The sequence below is a fragment of the Cibotium barometz genome, chromosome 1, assembly GCF_041138505.1.
Source record: "Cibotium barometz isolate CiBa-2024 chromosome 1, ASM4113850v1, whole genome shotgun sequence".
Taxonomy (NCBI): domain Eukaryota; kingdom Viridiplantae; phylum Streptophyta; class Polypodiopsida; order Cyatheales; family Cibotiaceae; genus Cibotium; species Cibotium barometz.
In genome coordinates this window covers 34726807-34745522 of record NC_141046.1, presented here as the reverse complement: position 1 = coordinate 34745522, position 18716 = coordinate 34726807, and the positions used below count along the sequence as shown (strand labels likewise).

At 46.6% G+C, this 18716-nt stretch overlaps 1 protein-coding gene across 1 annotated transcript in view; it reads right to left on the bottom strand.

The window, feature by feature from the left end:
* The window catches only part of LOC147641916 (C2 and GRAM domain-containing protein At1g03370-like), a 46003-nt gene that overhangs the window by 14744 nt on the left and 12543 nt on the right, over positions 1 to 18716 (bottom strand). The window contains exon 6 of the mRNA XM_086801085.1: positions 3774 to 4045. Within this exon, the coding sequence (XP_086657211.1) occupies positions 3774 to 4045 (272 nt within the window). The remainder of the gene's footprint in view (positions 1 to 3773; positions 4046 to 18716) is intronic.

Here is an 18716-nt window from a genome sequence, read left to right as displayed (position 1 = left end):
TATATGGCTCTATATTGGAGTCGGAGCTGAGCCGATGGGCAGAGAGGCATGGTCATCGAGCACATAGACAAGTTGGCTTCAGGAGAGGATTTACTACCTTGGATCACATACTGACACTTCGGGCACTTATTGAAGAGGGCAGGGCACAGAAGAGAAGGATATATTGTTGCTTTGTGGACTTCCGCAAAGCCTTCGATACCGTACCACGTGCCAGGCTTATGCACAGATTGCATGACATTGAGGTACCCGAGGATGTGCAGTGGGGGATATATGTTTTGTATGAGTCTGTGACAGGCAGAGTCCAAGCTCCAGCAGCTAGATTAGCTCGAGGGCATGCAGTCTTGGGGGCACTTGAGAGGCAATGTGCACACATACAGTTTCAGGAGCCACGCACCAAATTGTGGCTATTTGATACGCTTGTCACACCAACCCTCCTGTACGGAGCTCCAATTTGGGGGCCCGGTATACATCACAGATCTTAGAGAGGGACAGATGAGGGATGGAGGCAAATGGAGAGACCACTGATTATGATGATTGCCCGCATGATTCGGAGCAAATCATCAGTACCACATGAGATTGTTCAGGCTGAGCTGGGTGCCCCACCAGTAGTAACTGAGGCCCTATTCCAGGCACTTACCTTTTTACAGCGGCTATGGGAGCTCCCTCAGCAGAGGTACTCCCGATTGGCATTGACCTCATCCATACAGTTGGCAGAGGATGGAGATACTTGACCTGCATAGTTTGCGGATAGAGGCACTACCACCCTTTCAATCTAGATTGTCCATTTTTGGATCTCACCCGCTCAGAGCAAAACCGCGTGATCAGGATGGATATCATCAGAGTGGACACAGAGAGGACATGGACCAGCCCCCTTGAGCCCTTGGGCACGAAAATGGCTCATTACAAGAGCCATTTTCTACACCTCTCACCGGATGATTTTATCACCCGCCCAGCGTACATGGATGTACACCTATCACATGGGATACGTTGTGCCATTGGACAGATCTGGACCTCATCACACCAGCTGTAGCAGATTGAGACAGGGCGATATGTGCATCAGATCTTGGATGACCACATTTGTCAGCTATGTTACTAGGAGGTAGAGATAGAGGAACACTACATTTGCCGATGTACAGTCTATTATGAGATCCGAGGGAGATATCACTGGCTCTTCTGAGGGTTTTGGGCCGTTACGCAGGATCATGGAGTTTGAGGATCAGAGATGCCTGGGATTGTTTCTACTTGAGCTTAGGAGACACAGAGAGACCCTCTTGGCAGACAAGAGGCCGAGCCATGATGTACCTAGACAGAGGACCCTGACAGGTTTCTTCGGCACCAGCACCAGCAACCCAGCCCACAAACCTCCTGATACCTCCTCCATTGGGCCATCAGGGCACCGACCACACTCCCAGGGAGTCACCACTGATAGAGCAGTTATCTTATGTCGTGCTCGTCGGCCACGCCCACCAGGATCCCAACCACAGCATCCTCACCATCGCCAGAGCAGAGCCATTATTGCTCGGCATCGGAGGCGCCTACCTCGCTTCTACGACCTCTCCATTCTCGACAGCCCCATGGCGGAGAAACTTGATCTAAGGAGAGGGCAACACTTCAACTGATCAGCATACATGGATCTACCTGATATACATTTTTCAGTATTTTCCAGTATTTTCTACTCAGTATCATCTCAAAGTCTTACAGTTCTGTTCTTATATCTGTAGGACAATCAATTTATTGTACTTTTTAGTCTCATTTAGTTGTTCTCTTTGATGAGACACCAACTTCAGATGTATTCTCAGTTTTGGTCTCATAGGCCACTATGGCCTCTTAGAGACGTTAATATATCATTTCATTTCTCCCTTCTGAGGGAAATTTCATTCTCTTTCAGGACAGATTCGGCCCCCTCTCATGGGTCATGCAGTAGGAGGACCAGAGATGTTTAGGCATCTATATACTGGAGCTTTGCCATCGCAGAGAGGTCATGCTGAGGCAACACTCCAAGAGACAAAGCTAGCGAGGTGCCTCCTAAACATTTATTACCAACTATGGTGGCCCGATGGGAGCAGCAGTAGGACTTGCCTGCATGGATGCATGATTCTCTTGCCCCACATACACGGGGTGTCACTAGTAAGCATGTGGGATCCCTTTTGAGAGCCAAATGCCCTAGATCTCAGAGGCCTCATCCCTCCACCCAACAATTGCAGATCCAGGATATCCTTTGACAATACGGTGAGCTCCAATCATAGAGAGGAGATGCTATGGCTGCTTTGCACTCTATTCTAGAGGAGGATGCTATTACTGTATGACCACATATTGTCATCATGTAGCATGATGCATCACATGGATACTTTAGCTTATGTAGCCAATTTTGTACAGATTTTTTTTTTTTCAGGAAAGAGACTTCTATTAAGGATGAAAAAAGGCATACAACAATCACAGCTATAAGCCGGAATAGAATAGAATCACCCCAATATGTAAGGTGATCTCAACCACTGAGGAGCATCATGGTGCCATGAAAGACCTGTGGGAGTAGAGAAAAAGAAAATGCCATGGTCCCACTCTCACATAAATACAACGTGCTTTGCCTGCGCAGAACAAGAGGACGAGCCCAGGTAGTCATGAGAGTATGGATGATATCACCCCATATAGTGCTAATGTACTAAGACTCCAAAATCTGGACACCTTCAATAGCCTCCGTGCATCTAGCTCTCCAGATCTGCCATGCTGTAATATTGGCAACAATCTCCCAACTGGTGTCAGTCCTCTGTCTGGGGGGTGTATAATGAGAGTGAGGGACATCCTGAAACAAACCATGCTGGGCAATACCTCTACGAATGAAAATAGTAGTGTCTGTATCACTGCCCTCATAGAAAAGCTGCGGACCAGACTGGGAAAGCCAAGCAACTGCCCCCCAAGTAACATGCATGGTGCCGCCACTCAATTTGCCCATAAATTGGGCTATAGAACCCCAAATACATTGTGCAGTGCTACATCCCCATAAACAATGCTGTACAGTCTCAAAATTTGCCACACATCTCGGACACGTAGGTGCTACACCGAAAACCGATCTCCACTGATTGGTGGGGAGACCACCATGTAAAAATAACCAAAAGAAATGAGAGATCTGGCTCCTTCTGTATGAATGCCAAAGCCTATGCCAATATCTGCGCTATATCACTGGAGAGATGTCATAACTCTCCCAATGAGGCCTAAGAGTAGGGATCCTATGCATCTGTCGAGTGACGAGAAGCCTGGCATTCCGGTAGATCGTTTTCTTGTTCATGATTCAAATTCATCATGGATACATTGTAACTACCTTTTTGGTCTCATAGACACTGGGTCTTTGAATACATTAATCTCTCTCTCTCTCTCTCTCTCTCTCTCTCTCTCTCTCTCTAAATCAGGTATGATGCCCAAGGAAACCTGATTATTCAAACAAGTTATTGCATGCTAGTTGGAAAGATAGCATGGTGGGTAAAATTTGAGGGTAGTTTGAGTCAAATACGTTTCTATCATGGAAAGTGCTTCTAGAATGTACTAATTAAGAAGGAAATTCCAAGACAATTTCACAAACTATTTTTTAACTTTAACACTCTTGGCTTCCTATCTATTTAATTTCATGACTTTAGTACTTGGCCCTTGACCACAACGCACACATCATCAATCTGCCACAACCAAGTTCCAAAACATCCTCGTCATGCAGCTAGAGCACATACACACGTGGAATGTACTAATTTTGCATGTGTGCACCAAAAAAACCATGGTGTAAATACCTGCAGGCAGGCTTGTAACGAATAAATGATTGAAACTGGAACTTGAACCGGCCCTTTCCATCCACACTTTTAGCTCCATGGTGAGCATCCATTGCTCTACCTTTCTTAGTGAAGACCAAAATTGTGGGGTTGAGCAGCATGCCCATAGAACCCAAAGCAGGGGACGTCTCTTTTATCTCCTCTATATCTTCCCACAAAAGAATAAACCTGGTTTTATGCCCGAAGATGTTGGAATAAAATGCCAATACTCGTGGAGAAAGAAACAGCCTTCCCTGCGGTTAAAATAAATCAGGCATTACATCTTTAAAACAAAGATCTAATATGTTCACCCAAATACAATGCCAAAACTATAAAGAAGAGAAAGGCCCAAACTTTTGATGCTCTTATCTAATGACTCAAAGAAAAAGCCAGAATGAGAAAATTGTGTCTAAAGGTACAAGAGAGAAAGAGAGAGGAAAAAATGCATAAAAATATATGATTTATTTATGTGTGATTTCTTATGAATAATGATTGAAATAAAACTTCATTTCAATATAGTTTTATAATTTATATACATATACATATATATGTATATAATATACATATGTATATACATATATATATATATATGTATATGTATATGTATATACATGTATATATAAATATATATGTATATTATATACATATATATGTATATGTATATACATGTGTATATAAATATATATGTATATGTATATACATGTGTATATAAATATATATGTATATTATATACATATATATGTATATGTATATACATGTGTATATAAATATATATGTATATTATATACATATATATGTATATGTATATACATGTGTATATAAATATATATGTATATATATATATATATATATATATATATATATATATATATATATATATATATATATATATATATATATATATATATATATATATATGTATGTATGTATTCATAAAAGATTGATTGATGATTTATATATGGGATTTTCAGTCTTCTCTCTATTATTTGTACTTGCCAAGCTCACGTAGTATGAAGACCTTTGTTTTCTCAGGGTGTTTTTCTATTCTCTTTCTATGTTCTAACTTGAATCCTATTTATGGCACAGTTGATCTTTTGTAGACATTAATATTACTCTTTCTTTCTCTCTCTCTCTCTCTCTCTCTCTCTCTCTCTCTCTCTCTCTCTCTCCGCGTCATTGAGAAGGCCAAGTCAAAGGGGCCGAAGGTCTATTGTTGCTTCAGGGACTTCTGCAAAGCATTTGATATTGTACCCGAAGCACGTCTTTTTAGATGCCTTTGGGAGTTTTCCCTTCCAGTGGGAGTCATGGCATTATATGAGTCAATGACATGGAGGATAAAGCACACACGTCTCTACTCTCGTTTACTACTGAAGATGTGTGAGAATGAGATGATTGTAGCATGGGAGTGAAGGCGCCTTATATATGTACCTATATCTGCTGGTCAGTTTGCTGATGTAGCTGTCGCCCTGTTTTACTAGCTCATGACTTGCTGATTTAGCATTAAATGCTGCGCTTTTCATGCTATTGCTAACACGTGTGGCTGGGCTGCACTTGCGGCCGGCCGACCTCTATGGCCTTCTAGGGCCGGCCACACAGCCAAGGCCCAAGTGCTGGCCCTTGGTTGGCCTCCTTAGGTGGGTCATGGGCTGCCCATGTGCCAAGGCCTTAGGCTGGCCATAAGGCTAGTCTATGCCTATGCCTATGCCATCTATGCTTTACTGAATGCATATCATATGAACCTATGCTAGGATGACCTGCATGGACTAACTGTTCTCCAAGTGGGTGAAGTGACAGACTTTGACACCTAAGGCTTCGAAAGACCTATGTAGCTCGTGCCTGACATGTCCATAGATTGGGGCTCACAATGGGGTCACAGCGTATGACAAATAATCCCTAAACAGGTACTAATTCTGTACAAGTATAGCATTGATGATGACCCAGTGTGTTACATGGCACCTCAATGCATGGGTGCATGTGACATTCCCTCCTCCTCGGCTTGGAGGCAGTTGCATGGACTTCAAGTAGTCTGCCAATATCTGTGGGTACTTCCGGAAGAACCCATCATCCAAGCCAAACGGCTTTGTGAGTGCCTCCGTCTTTGAATTTGGTGTAGAACTGTTTGAGTCGTTGACCAAAACCATGCTTCCACTTGTGGAGGAAAATCTGCTCGGGCCTGATAACTTCTACCTCGTTGACCACTCCAAGGTGCTGCTCATCCGGAACCTCTTGCAAAGATGGTCCAACAGAAGGCTTCAACCATGAGGCATGGAAGACATCATACATAGTCCAACTGTCTGGTAACTTCAACTTCATGGAGACATCACTGAGCTTCTTCACAATAGGAAATGGGGCATAGCTTCGGAAAGAGAGCTTGGGACAACACTTGCCTACTTGCTTCAACCGTTGCTTCATGATTCAGAGAAATACCCAATCTCCCTCCTTGTAGTTGACATCTTGTCTAGACTTGTTGGCTTACCTAGCATGGGCTTCTTGTGCTTTGGCTAGGCGCTCATTCACAGACTCAATAATCTCTAAAAATGTTTCTCTAGTCTTGTTGGCCTCCAATGATAGAGACACCATCCTTGTACAAAGAGATGAGAAACTATGTTTGTGTTAAGTGTCAAGCATGAGCTGTGAGCCCCCCCCCCCCCCCCCGCCCCCCCCTATTCGCCATCACCGTCTCCTCCCCCTGCCTACCCTGTGCCATTGCACAAACCCCCCCACCCCCCACTAGCCTTCGCCCCCTCTCCTCCCCTCCACCTGCGCACTGCCGCCCTCCCATTCCTCTTGCCTACGCCCCCTGCCCTCAGTCCTCCCTGTCCCAACCCCCCCTCCCCTTTTTCCGCCTCTTCCTATTTTTTTGGTTCTTTTTTTGTTTTTTTTCCACCTTCCTGCTCCTTGTTTCCCCTTCTCGCCTCTCCTATTCAGTGCTTCTCAAGGCAGGTTTTCACTTCTCGGGCAGCACTTCCTTCCGGCAAGTTTCAGCCTCTTCTGGTCTTCAACCCGTAGGACTCCATGGCAGCTGCTCCGTCATCCCTGACTGAGGCCGCCGTCTCTTGCCTCTCCTTTTCAGAAGCAGATCTCCAGCTCCTCGCTTTGACAATCGCATCCTTATAGGCCTCCACTTTGGTATGCAAGATTGTTGGTAGCCGCCCGACACACGGACAGCTCAGGTATCTTTTACAGGCTAGCCTCCTTGGTGCACTAGAAAGATTTTCATCCTTTCGGGCGTGGCTACTACCACGTTGAGTTTGGCTCGCCAGCGGCATCAGACAAAATCATGCAGCTGAGCCCTGTCGCACTGCATACGGCCCAAGCCTTCTTTGCTAGGTGGCAGCAAGGCTTCGACCCAGCATCCGACCCTATGGCTAGCGTTTCAATCTTTCTCATGACAATTTGCTTCCCACGCCTTACGAAGGAATACCTTCCTCTCCTCCCGGTGATAGGTGGTGCTATTGGGAGAGAGGTGGAATCCACCTCCACCGCCACTTCGGTTCTTGCTCGGGCGGCCGGGATTTCATCCCTTCGTATCTACATAGCCTCTTCGAAGACAGTACCGCATGCCATCTCTCTTCCTTGCCTCCGACGAGCCCCTATTCTTCACAAAGTAGAGTACTTTGGCCTCCCAGGCCAATGCTTCACATGCAGGCAAATGGGGAATCTCGCTAGAGCTTGTCCTCGTCGTTAGAGTCCAGGAGACCGCCCCCAATGGTTCCCCCCCCCCCCCTTGGTCTCAGCTCAGATCCTCTTCAGGGGGGTGGGAGGAAAGCTGGCCCTCAAGCAGCAGAGCACCAGGATCTGGCCACGGTCGACACTGATGCTGGAGAGTGGCAGACCGTTGGCCCGTGACGGAGCTGCTAGCTAACTTCCAGAGCTAAGCAACGCCAGGGTGGTAGAGCAAAGGAGGATACAGTTTGGTCAAAGAATCGTTTTGAGCATTTATCTCAACAGCCACCCGATGCCCCCCCCCCCCCCCCCCCCCCCCCCCCCCCAAGTTACCTCGAGGAACCCACTTCCGGCCCCTCCTGTTTGGAGGCCATTACCTTGTTGTTGCCTCACCGAGATTCCTCTCCAGGTTCCCAGATTCCAGTGAGGTCCTCTGGCCCTAACAAGCCTTCAGCGAACCCTTCCTCTCAGGAGGATTCCTCCCTTCTGCTTCCTTCTCTCTCCACTTAGCTCTACCCCGTCCCCCCCTCCTCCCCAACCTTCGTCTCCGGCTCTCCCCTCAGTAGCTCTCCCTGACCCATCCCCTTCATCTCCGGCTCTCCCCCCTCCCTTTGCCTCTTTTGAGCATTCCCGCCGCCCTCTGGCCACGCCAAACCCAGAGCGGAGGTAGCCGGCGAGTTCAGCCCGCCGCTTGATTCATCGCTTCTGAGAGCCGGTTGAGATGACCATCGCCACCTACCTAGTGACTCCCCCCAGGATTCTGGGGCAACCAGTGGATTATAGTTTCTTCCAATGTCTCCACGTCGAAGGAACTGGTATTTTCGAGGAGACAATGGCTCCCATTCGGGTTTGGGTGGTGGTTCATCACTCCAAGCCCTCCACACCAGAGAGTGGTGTGATGATCTTCTTCTTTTCCTTGATTGCAGCCTCTAGGACGGAATGGGATACGGAGTCAATGTCTACGGCCATCTAGGCGCACGCAATTGAGCTCTCTCATCATCTACATGATCTGCGCATCACCGACATGCTTACCCAACTTTGGTCCTTGGCTCAGATGGAGATGGAAGGCTTAGGGGTGTCCTCCGGCTTGGAGGTGCTGCTCTTTGTGTTCCTTGATATCTCAATAGTAGTATCCCTTGCCCACTCCTACAGATACCTGCATTGCGACAAGTGGAGCCCAGATTATGCTTATTCTCGGGCTCAAACACAAGAAGAAGAAGAAGATTGTATTATCGTCCACTGGGGGGGCAAATATGACCCATGGGACCAACAAACCAGTACAAGACAAAAAAAAAGGCTCCTTCTGTTACTATGAAGGGTAAAACTAGCAAGCTAGTGTGTGGCATAATGTGACTCAAGACACAATGGCATCATATGGAGGACAAGATCCACGCCCACCTCGTGCGTCTTCGTCCTAGGATTGATTGTGATTACTCCCCGTCCAAACCCACACCCAAGGCTCTTCGAGTGGAGGGTAGTTCCGATAGTTCTACTTCCCACAGAGATTAGATATGCAGATTGCCTCATGGAACATCCAAGGTTTGGGGGGACCTCAGTGCTTTCAGAGGCGTGGCATCCTTAGAGGAGAGCTTCATAGAGCAACATTTGGGAAGACCCATTGATATTCTCTTCCTCCAAGAACACCATCTTTCAAAGGGGCGTACCCACCGCTGCGGGAAGATTCTACCACGTAGGAGTCACACTTTCTAGTCTCCCTCTTTTGGCCCCTCAGGGACGTAGGGGGGAGTTTGTACTTCTGTCAACGAGCAGCTCTTGGCAGCAGTAAATGGCTCCGGCATCATTGACACTGGTTGGGCTTAGTGGGTGACCATCACGATTGGCGAGGATTGTGTGGGCTTTTTAAATGAATATGCTCCAAACACCGCTGCCGGCAGAGCCACCTTCTAGAGTACAGTTCGCCAGTCCCTTCCACAAGCCGACTTTTGGTGTATGAGTGGGGGCTTTAACATGATAAGAGTCAGCAGAGGATAGACTCGAAGGAGGCATGGCTACAATTTCTAGCTCAAAGTACTCTGCTTGGGAGGAGCTGATCCTGGCTCTTAGGAGATAGGACCCTTGGCACTTACCACAGTTTGGACACAGCTCCGGGAGTTTGTGCTTCTTGAGGTCTGATAGGAGGAGCACCGGCCCCAATCTTTCCAGACTTGATAGATTCTATGTGGATGCGTGGGCTTGCGGTCGTGGGGGCATGATCAGTATTTTGGAAGGCACTACTTTCTCCAGTCATGCTCCGGTTATTTTGGATATGCGACAGGATAGAGTAGATATGGGAGGGGCTGGATTTTTTTTCAGGATCTACCGCAAGCACCTTGGATGCAGGCCTAGGTGAGATTAGCAATTTTTCAGATCCCTTCTCACAGGTGCCCCCTTATCTTCACACGTGGTGGATGTGCGAGAGCGGGTCTAGCGGCACACGAGAGAGGTGGTTTCCCCCACTCTCCGGACTTTTCTATTGACTCCCTTCACAGCTAAGGAGCTGGCAGAGGCCTAGACCGCTCTTCCTAGGGACAAATGCCCGAGCGGACGGGCTTCCAGTCTCCTTTTTTCCTCGTCCCCAGGATCTCATGTAAAGCGGCCTTAGAGCAACCTCCATGCCAGAGAGGCTTTTAGAGGGTTTGATACACTTGATTCCTAACCAAGGTGGCAACAAATTGGAGATTTGGCAGTGGAGACCCATCACCCTCCTCGGGACCGCCTACAAGATTTTGGCCAAGGCCATGAAGACTTCAGCCCTTCCTCCCTAACTTGATTCATGATACTCAGACAGATTTTGTTCAGGATTGGAGATTCTGGACAACATCTTCACTTTCTAGGAGGCGACAGCTTCAGATAGGATGATGCAGCAACAGCAGGATCTCATTGTGCTCCTCCTAGATTTAGAGAAAGCCTATGATAGAGTTGATTGGGGCTTTCTGGAGGGCACTCGCAGATGACATAGCGGAGTACTTATCACGAGACATGAGGAATCTTCAGAGATTTGCAGAGGCAATAGAGATCTTTTGTCGCGCAACAGGAGCACACATCAACTGGCACAAGTCGTGTGAATTTTGGGTTGACTCTCCGTCTGCCCCAACTTGGTGTCCAATTGACGCTTTCCAGTGGATCCCGAGGGGCACTCCAATCCGTTATCTTGGATGCCAGGTGGGCATTGATGTCTCCCCAATGTAGCAATTAGCCCCTCTTCTTCTGAGCATTCAGAAGAAGCTTATATATTGGAGTTCAACGAGGCTTTCCCTAGCCAGTCGGGTGGTGGTGGCGAACCAGGTTCTTCTTGCCACCATGTGGTATATTACTTCTTGCTAGGCCTTCTCCCGGGCTTGCATTGGTCACGTTCAGCAGTTGATCCACAACTCTTTGTGGGCTGGCAACGACGACGGGAGACGTGCCTAGGCCACAGATGGGGGGGCCTACAGCTGCGCCACAGCAGGGGGCCCGGCATCATCGACCCCGCCATTCAGAGCCGTGCCCTTTTGGGCAAGCTGATTGTTAGAGGACTTCTTCCAGGCGGCAAGCCATGGAAGAATTTCCTCCTAGTCAAGATATCCGCACGTACACCGAGTCTGGGGGCCCTTGGTCGCAGAGCACTAGATGGATCTTCACGAAGATGCAGACCCATCGCTTTAGCCTAGCTTTTGAGGACAGATTTGCAGCCAGCCTATTTACGAGCTTGGGACCACCTCAAGTTGGCCCTTCAACAGTCTGTTCCGATAGCCTCCAAGGAGCGTCTCTAATAGCCCTTGATTTGGAACCCCTTGATCTGTTTACCTGGTGGTCACATGCTAGGGGCACGACCTCATGTATCTTGGGGAGTCTTGAGCGCGGGACTTGCTAGGTCCATTGGAGATTGACTTGCATTCAGACAGCTTTCCCTAGTGGCTCAGGAGAGGCCTGACTGGGATCCGGGGCAGAGACAGATTCAGCCTCGACATCGACTCTGCCATTCCTCCGGAGTGGCTGACCGTAATCCTGACCCTATTCCCCCGCAGTGGCTGGGAGTGTTTACCAAGCATGATATTCTCCTCGCAGTTCATGGCGCGGATGAGAGCTCCGCCTTGCTCACTTTTTCGATTTGACCTCACGGCACATTAGTGAGATCAAAGCCCCGGAGCACTTCAAGGGATGCACGTTAAGAAGGCAAGGGGACAAAGTGGAACAGATGCACAAATCTTTCATTAGATTTGGAGTAGATTCAAAGACCCAAGGCAAGGTTTTCAGTGAAAAGGTTGCCAGGAAGGGAAGGATGACAATTATGGGAGATAGGGGATGATGACAATCATCCAGAGTCAGAATTGGAATACCGTCATCAAGTTTAGCAAAAGGGAATGTCATGTGGTCATGTGCATGCACATGGACATGCTCATCCCAGGGCTAATCTCTGAAAGGCAGCATGTAAACAAAAGAATTAGGGCATGAGCAAGGCACAATAGGATCTTAGAAGGTACCCTATGGATGCAAGGACAAGTTGGCAGAGTACTTAAGGAGCTCCAGGAGTCGTCGGTCGCATCTGGACTTTTGGTGTCTTTCTGCTAGCCAACAGCAGGGGTCAGCCAGTTGGGAAATTCCTCATTGGCCTATAAAAGGCTTTGCCAAAGAAGCTTTGTGGTGTTAGGTCACAGTAGCTTAGGTAAGATAGGTTTTCCACCTTTTCAAGGCATGCCTATGGCTGCTAGAATTATTTACCTTTTTGTACTATATGAATATACTGAAAATACAGCTCTCTCTCTCTCTCTCTCTCTCTCTCTCTCTCTTCTTTATGTTTTGCATCTCTTGTTCCTATGAAAGGTGTTTAGGGCTGAAAGAAGACACACAGTGTCACAAATCCCTATATTCTAGGGACATGCGGATGCGTGTCAGGCCTAGAAACATGCGGATGCATGTATGTATTATACCTGGGCATGTGTATGGATCATATGAGTGGATGCATATGAGTCCAAGGACATGGCAGGACATTTGTGGACTTTCGGGCGGTGCCCGTGTGGATTCCGGCCATGCACACATGGTGTGTTATGATGGCAGGCGGAATATTTTCAAGTACAAGAATGATGATAGGTGGTTCTCCAAGTTTACATGTGCACAATGCATAAATGATGCATGCCATAACTTTATTTTACTTTGTGTGACATTGTCTTGCTGCCTGGACAATGCTTGTTATTTTGGCTTGTGAAGTCCGAGGGACCGGGGACGCCCGGGCACCTTGTGGACACGTGTGTGCACTCCTGTTTGGGCCTAAAACTGTGGGCTTATGGGTTTTGCAGGTGGTAAGTGCGTCCACACTCAATTTACAGCTTATTTCATTTACTACTAAAGTTTATTGGTTTGCAGGTCCACACTCATTAATAAGTGGCCGGACAACTTATAATGCGTTCGCATTTGGTTGGACCAAAATTAATGAAGTCCGGACAACTTATGGCCATTTCCCATTTGGTTGGACCTAAACTTATACAAACAGGACAAATGGAGCACTATGGGCTGGACACCTTATGGGGACACTTGTCAGCCTGTATGTGTACCCACCAAGCCCCTTAGGTGGCACTGGAGAAAGGCGCCTCCTTCAAGAGGCCTTTTGGGCTGTTTTATTCATAACTCAACACATTGGAGAGCTGGTTGAAGCTTTTGGAGTTGCTACAGGGCTGGTTGCTTGCTTCCCGGACTCACACAAGCTTGGATATCGATCCCACACTCTTCTAAAGGGCTGGTTGGTAAATTTCAGACCTGTAATTTCTGGTTATTGCGAGTTTTGGGCTGGTTACAGGTGTCCGAAGTCAACTTGGACAGTACAGGACAGCTCTAGGGACCTCCACAGGGCTGTAGGACCCTTTACAGGTGGATTTCTCGCGATGGAAAGTTGCTGTTTTGGACTGGTTATTGCATAAAACAGGCCGGACAGCAATGGAATATGTGAGCATGGATGTGTCTCAAGGATTCCTGGTGTAACAGGTGTTTAGGGCAAGCATTGGGGACACTTGCTCGCGGAGAACACAGGTTTCTGGATCAGTTTCTCGCGTGGAAAAAGGGCCTAAAGATCCATTTACATCTTGTGCAGGGCGGAGTACCTGTGAGGATTGTGATACTCTTGTGCAGGGCGGATGTACCTGTGAAGAGGCTTGTGCAAGGCGGATGTACCTGTGTGTAGGGCGGATGTACCTACAGATTCTCTTGTTTGAAATGTATTCATTCATGATGTATTTGGAAGAATCAAGTGCAGGCTGGTGGTGAATCCCCAGGCACCTGTAAACTTGTACTTGCAGACTCTTTTGGTAATATAACCTAAAGGGGGGGGGTCAGCCTATCATCGGCCCCTTTATGTGGTGTACTGTCATTTTCAGCTTTGTGGTTGTAATGCTCAAGTGTTAAGTGCTCAGAATCTTGTTCACATTTATACGATTCCAATACACGCGTCCGCCTCCCGTTACATTGGTATCAGAGCTCAGTTTTTCCCCTCATTGGAAAACGGTCTGAGGCTTGGAATCATAAGTGGTGACCTGATTTGAGTGTCATGGACAGCCACATTCCTGACAGTGTGGAGAACACACAGGACCGTGAACTTCATGGTACAAGGGATGCAAGAGATGCTGCAGGCAATGATGTCTATGGAGATGCAGGTACTCATGACACTATGCATTCTGATTTGGAATCTTTGAGGCGTCAAGTGCGACGCTATAGGGCTGAAACCGAAGAGCTTAGGTCATTGAAAAATGACCCGGATGTACAAAGGGTGTTGGCTGCAAAGGCAAAGGCTTCGGTCCATGAAGTCACTTTTGAAGCAATTGCAAAGGAAATGGATGTTGAGAAACCCCGAGAGCTTGCACTTGCATACCTAATGGTTAAGGGTGATGTATACACTGAAGCAGATGGTAGTTTGGCTTTCAAGAAGCCACGCCTCATGGCTGCCCGTGGTGATGCATATGATGCACAACAAGCAGAAAGAGCACAGCAAGTGCCAAATGCTGAAAGGACAAGAGTCCCTGGTGCTAGGCTTGATGCAGGTCAAGAGAAGAGTAAGGATGAGGGATCCTCTACTTATTCCCGCTTTGCTCCAAGAAGACATGTCCGTTCTCGTGTTGAGCTTTCCACTCATTTGGAGAGTGTGGCTCAAGAGAGAACGAAGAGGGATCGTGAATCTTCATCGCGGCATCATCATCATGCAGATGAACAGGATGTACATAGGGATGCATATAGAAGAAAGAAGCCTCGAGAGTTCAAGTCCGGTGACAAGGATGTAAAGTTTGAAAACTTTCAGGGACGGATGGACTCTACCAAAGCACTTGCTTTCATTAGACAGTTTGAGATAGCTTTTTGCAATGAAGACTTTTCGGAAAAGTCTATGCTCAGGCATGTGGGAATGCATCTCAAGGATACGGCAAGTGATTGGTGGCTTGCAAAAATACTTGATGGAAGTGCTGCCCCAACTTGGTCTTCTTTCAAAATTCAGTTTTATGACCAATTCTTACCACCAAACTTTGCAAAGGATGTACGCAAGGAGTGGGACTGGTTGTCCCAAGATGAGGGAGAGTCCGTTGCTTCATACATAGCAAAGTTTTGGAAAGTCCTTCTCAAGCTTACTCCCTTCATGAAGATTGGAGAGGACGAGAAGAAGAGAAAGTTTGAATCGGGGCTCCATCACATCATTCAACAAAGCTTGGGAGTGTACCCAAATAAGACCATACAAGAGCTTATACACTCAGCCATGATTGCGGAGAACTTGCACATAAAAGCACCCACAAATAAGCCATTTGCAGGTCAAAACAAGAGCAAATTCAGGGCTGGTTATGACCAGAAAAAGGGTGGACAGCCACCTAAGAATGCTCCCAAAGATGGCCGAGATGCAAAGGATGACTCCGAAAAGAAGCCGGGGGGTAAACGCCACAATTTTGGGCTCTCAAAACAGCAATTGGAAGAGTACAGGAAGACTGGAAAATGCTTTAAGTGTGGCAGTAAAGATCACATATATCCTAAATGCCCACAGAATCCTAAGAATGCTGAGCCTAATGTGCAAAAGCCTCTTGTGAATGTTGTACCCGATGTGCAGGGTAATACAGGGCATGAGCCCAAGAGTAGAGTCATATGCAAGGCTTGGGGCAAATTGAAGGATCAGCCTGCTTTGTTTCTTTTTGATGATGCTTCCACAGATAACTTTATATCCGTACAGATGGCTGCCGCCATAGGTCTCAATGTGGAAGACATGGGAATCCAAATGAATGCAGATGCCGCCTTTGAGGGCAAACAGGTTGATGTAGCTCCGGTCATTGGTAAGCTCCGTGTACAAATACAGGACTACCTCGACTATGAGAGCTTTCTAGTGGCTCCTCTTACAGGTTGTGATGTTTTGTTGGGGATGCCCTGGCATCACCGTTTAGAGCCTGTTAAGGCTTACAAAGAGAAGAAAATCAGCTTTGTACATAGAGGCCGTGAGCACTCTATAGATGCTGGTACTATTGGAAGTACCATACCTCTTGTAAGCCATGTACAAATTAATAAGGCAATAAAGAAATCAGCTTGTTCTTACTTGGTTTTTGTACGTGATACCATTGAACATTCTAGTGTTGATGTTAGTTCATTAGATCAAGACAAGCTTAACTTTTTGAATGAGTTCAAAGATTGTTTTGCAAATGCTTTGCCAGCAAGGTTGCCACCAGAGAGGCCGGAAGATCATTGCATAGATCTAATTCCCGGTAGCTCTCCACCTAATAGGCCACCATACAGGGTGAGTGCTAGTCAACAAGAAGAGATTATGGCACAGGTGAATGAACTTTTGGAAAAGGGTTTGATTCGGCCTAGTTCCTCGCCATATTGCTCGCCGGTACTTCTTGTTCAAAAGAAGGATGGTACTTACAGGATGTGTGTGGATTACCGTGCCCTCAATAAGATAACCATCAAGAATCGGTTTCCGATTCCGCGCATTGATGACATCTTGGACAAGCTTGAAGGTTCGGCATGTTTCAGCCGAATAGACCTCAAGAGTGGGTATCATCAAGTGAGAGTGGCACCTCAAGATGTACACAAGACTGCATTTAGGACAGCCTTTGGTCTTTATGAGTTTTTGGTGGTGCCTTTTGGCCTTACAAATGCACCCGCTACCTTCAACAGGATGATGGGCAGGGTGTTCAAAAAGCATAGAAAGTTCACAGGTATATTCTTTGATGACATTATTGTATTCTCAAAGAATGAAGCCCAACATCGTGAGCACCTGGCTATTGTGTTTAAAGAGCTTAAGAAAAATCAGCTCTACATAAATGCAAAAAAGAGTGAATTCTTTCTCCAAGAGATTCACTATCTTGGTCACATTGTATCAAAGGATGGTGTGCGCATGGATCCCGCAAAGATACACGCCATGCAAGAATGGCCAGAGCTGAAATCAGTCCATGAAGTGAGGAGCTTCCTTGGTTTATGTGCTTACTACAGGAGGTTCGTCAAGCATTTTGCTTTCATTGCCGCTCCGTTACATGACTTAACGAAGAAGAAAGCAATCTTTAAATGGACACAAGAAGAGAGAGATGCCTTTCAAAAGTTGAAGAGTGCAATCATCTCGGGACCGGTACTCATTATTCCGGATTTGCACAAACCTTTTGTTGTGGAATGTGATGCAAGTGGGGACTGCATAGGGGCTGTTTTGAACCAAGAAGGACATGCCATTGCCTATGAGAGCAGACGCTTGCAACATGCAGAGCTTCACTTACAGGTTTATGAGAAGGAGTTGTTGGCTGTAATTCATGTCCTTACTATTTGGAAACACTATCTTTTAGGGGCTGATTTTATGGTCAAAACTGATCATCAAAGTTTGAGATACTTTTTGACTCAAAGTAAGCTCTCAGAGAAGCATATGAGATGGGCAAATTTTCTCTCAATGTTTCATTTTCAGATTTTACACACTCCAGGGAAAAAGAATGTGGTGGCAGATGCCTTATCTAGACGACCACAGGTTCATGCTATTACAGTTGCATACCATGAGGACTTATCGGATATGCGTAATACTTATCATCTGGATGAGGATTTTACACATGTATGGGCTGATTTGCAAGAGGGTATTGCTGTCCCATCTTATGTCATAAGAGATGGATATCTCATGATGCAAAATCGTATGTGTGTGGTAAAGAACCTTCGCCATAAGGTTATGGATGAGTGCCATGCTTCTCCATATGCAGGTCATAGAGGCATTTTGGCCACAGCACAAGCTTTGGAGAGGTATTTCTTTTGGCCACATATTCGCAAGGATATTGAAGCATATGTACGTGAATGTATGGTATGTCAAAAGGTCAAGTTTGACCGACATAAAGCACCTGGATTGCTTCAGCCTTTGCCTATACCAAATGAACCATGGGAAAGCATTGCTATGGATTTCATTATGGATTTGCCAAGGACGCCACAGGGAAATGATGCTATTTGGACCATTATTGACAGGTTTAGCAAGCAGGCACATTTCATTCCCGTGCGCAAGACAATAAAGCCAGATCATATGGCTAGGATGTTTTTGGCACAGATATTCAAACATCATGGCATGCCTAAATCTATTGTGGGGGATAGAGATCCTAGAACCACAAGCTTATTTTGGCGCGCATTGTTTGACAATATGGGTACAAAGCTGAACTTCTCATTAGCTTACCATCCACAGACAGATGGACAAAGTGAAATAGCAAATTCAACCGTCCTCGACTTGCTGAAATCTTATGTATCCGACCGCAAATCGGATTGGGAGAAGTATTTGCCACTTGTGGAGTTTGCCTACAACAATACGGTACATACTTCTACGGGCAAGGCACCCTTTGAGATTATCTATGGCAAGGTGGTACTACCACCCATCCTTCGTACAAAGGATGAGATTTTTGCAGCAGATGAGTACGTCAGAGACTTGGATACTGCATTTGCACAGGTACGGACAGCCATAGAGAGGTCTCAAACCAAGATTAAAAAGGCAGCTGATAAGCATAGAAGGGATGTACAATTTAAACAAGGTGATTGGGTCTTGCTGAAATTTGAAAAGGCACGCCTTCGGAAGAGGCCAGGGAAAGAGGGAAAGTACCCTAAGCTTTCCAACAGGTATTATGGACCTTTTCAAATCTTGGAGAAGATCAATGATGTTGCATTTCGGCTTGTACTCCCAGATCATTGGAACATGCATAATGCTTTTCATGTGAGCCTATTGAGGCCTTATGTGGGACCGACACCGTTTGAGCCGGTTTTGGCAGACCCACCCGAGGTGGATGAGCTGGAAGAGATTCTTCAACCTGAACAGATTGTTTT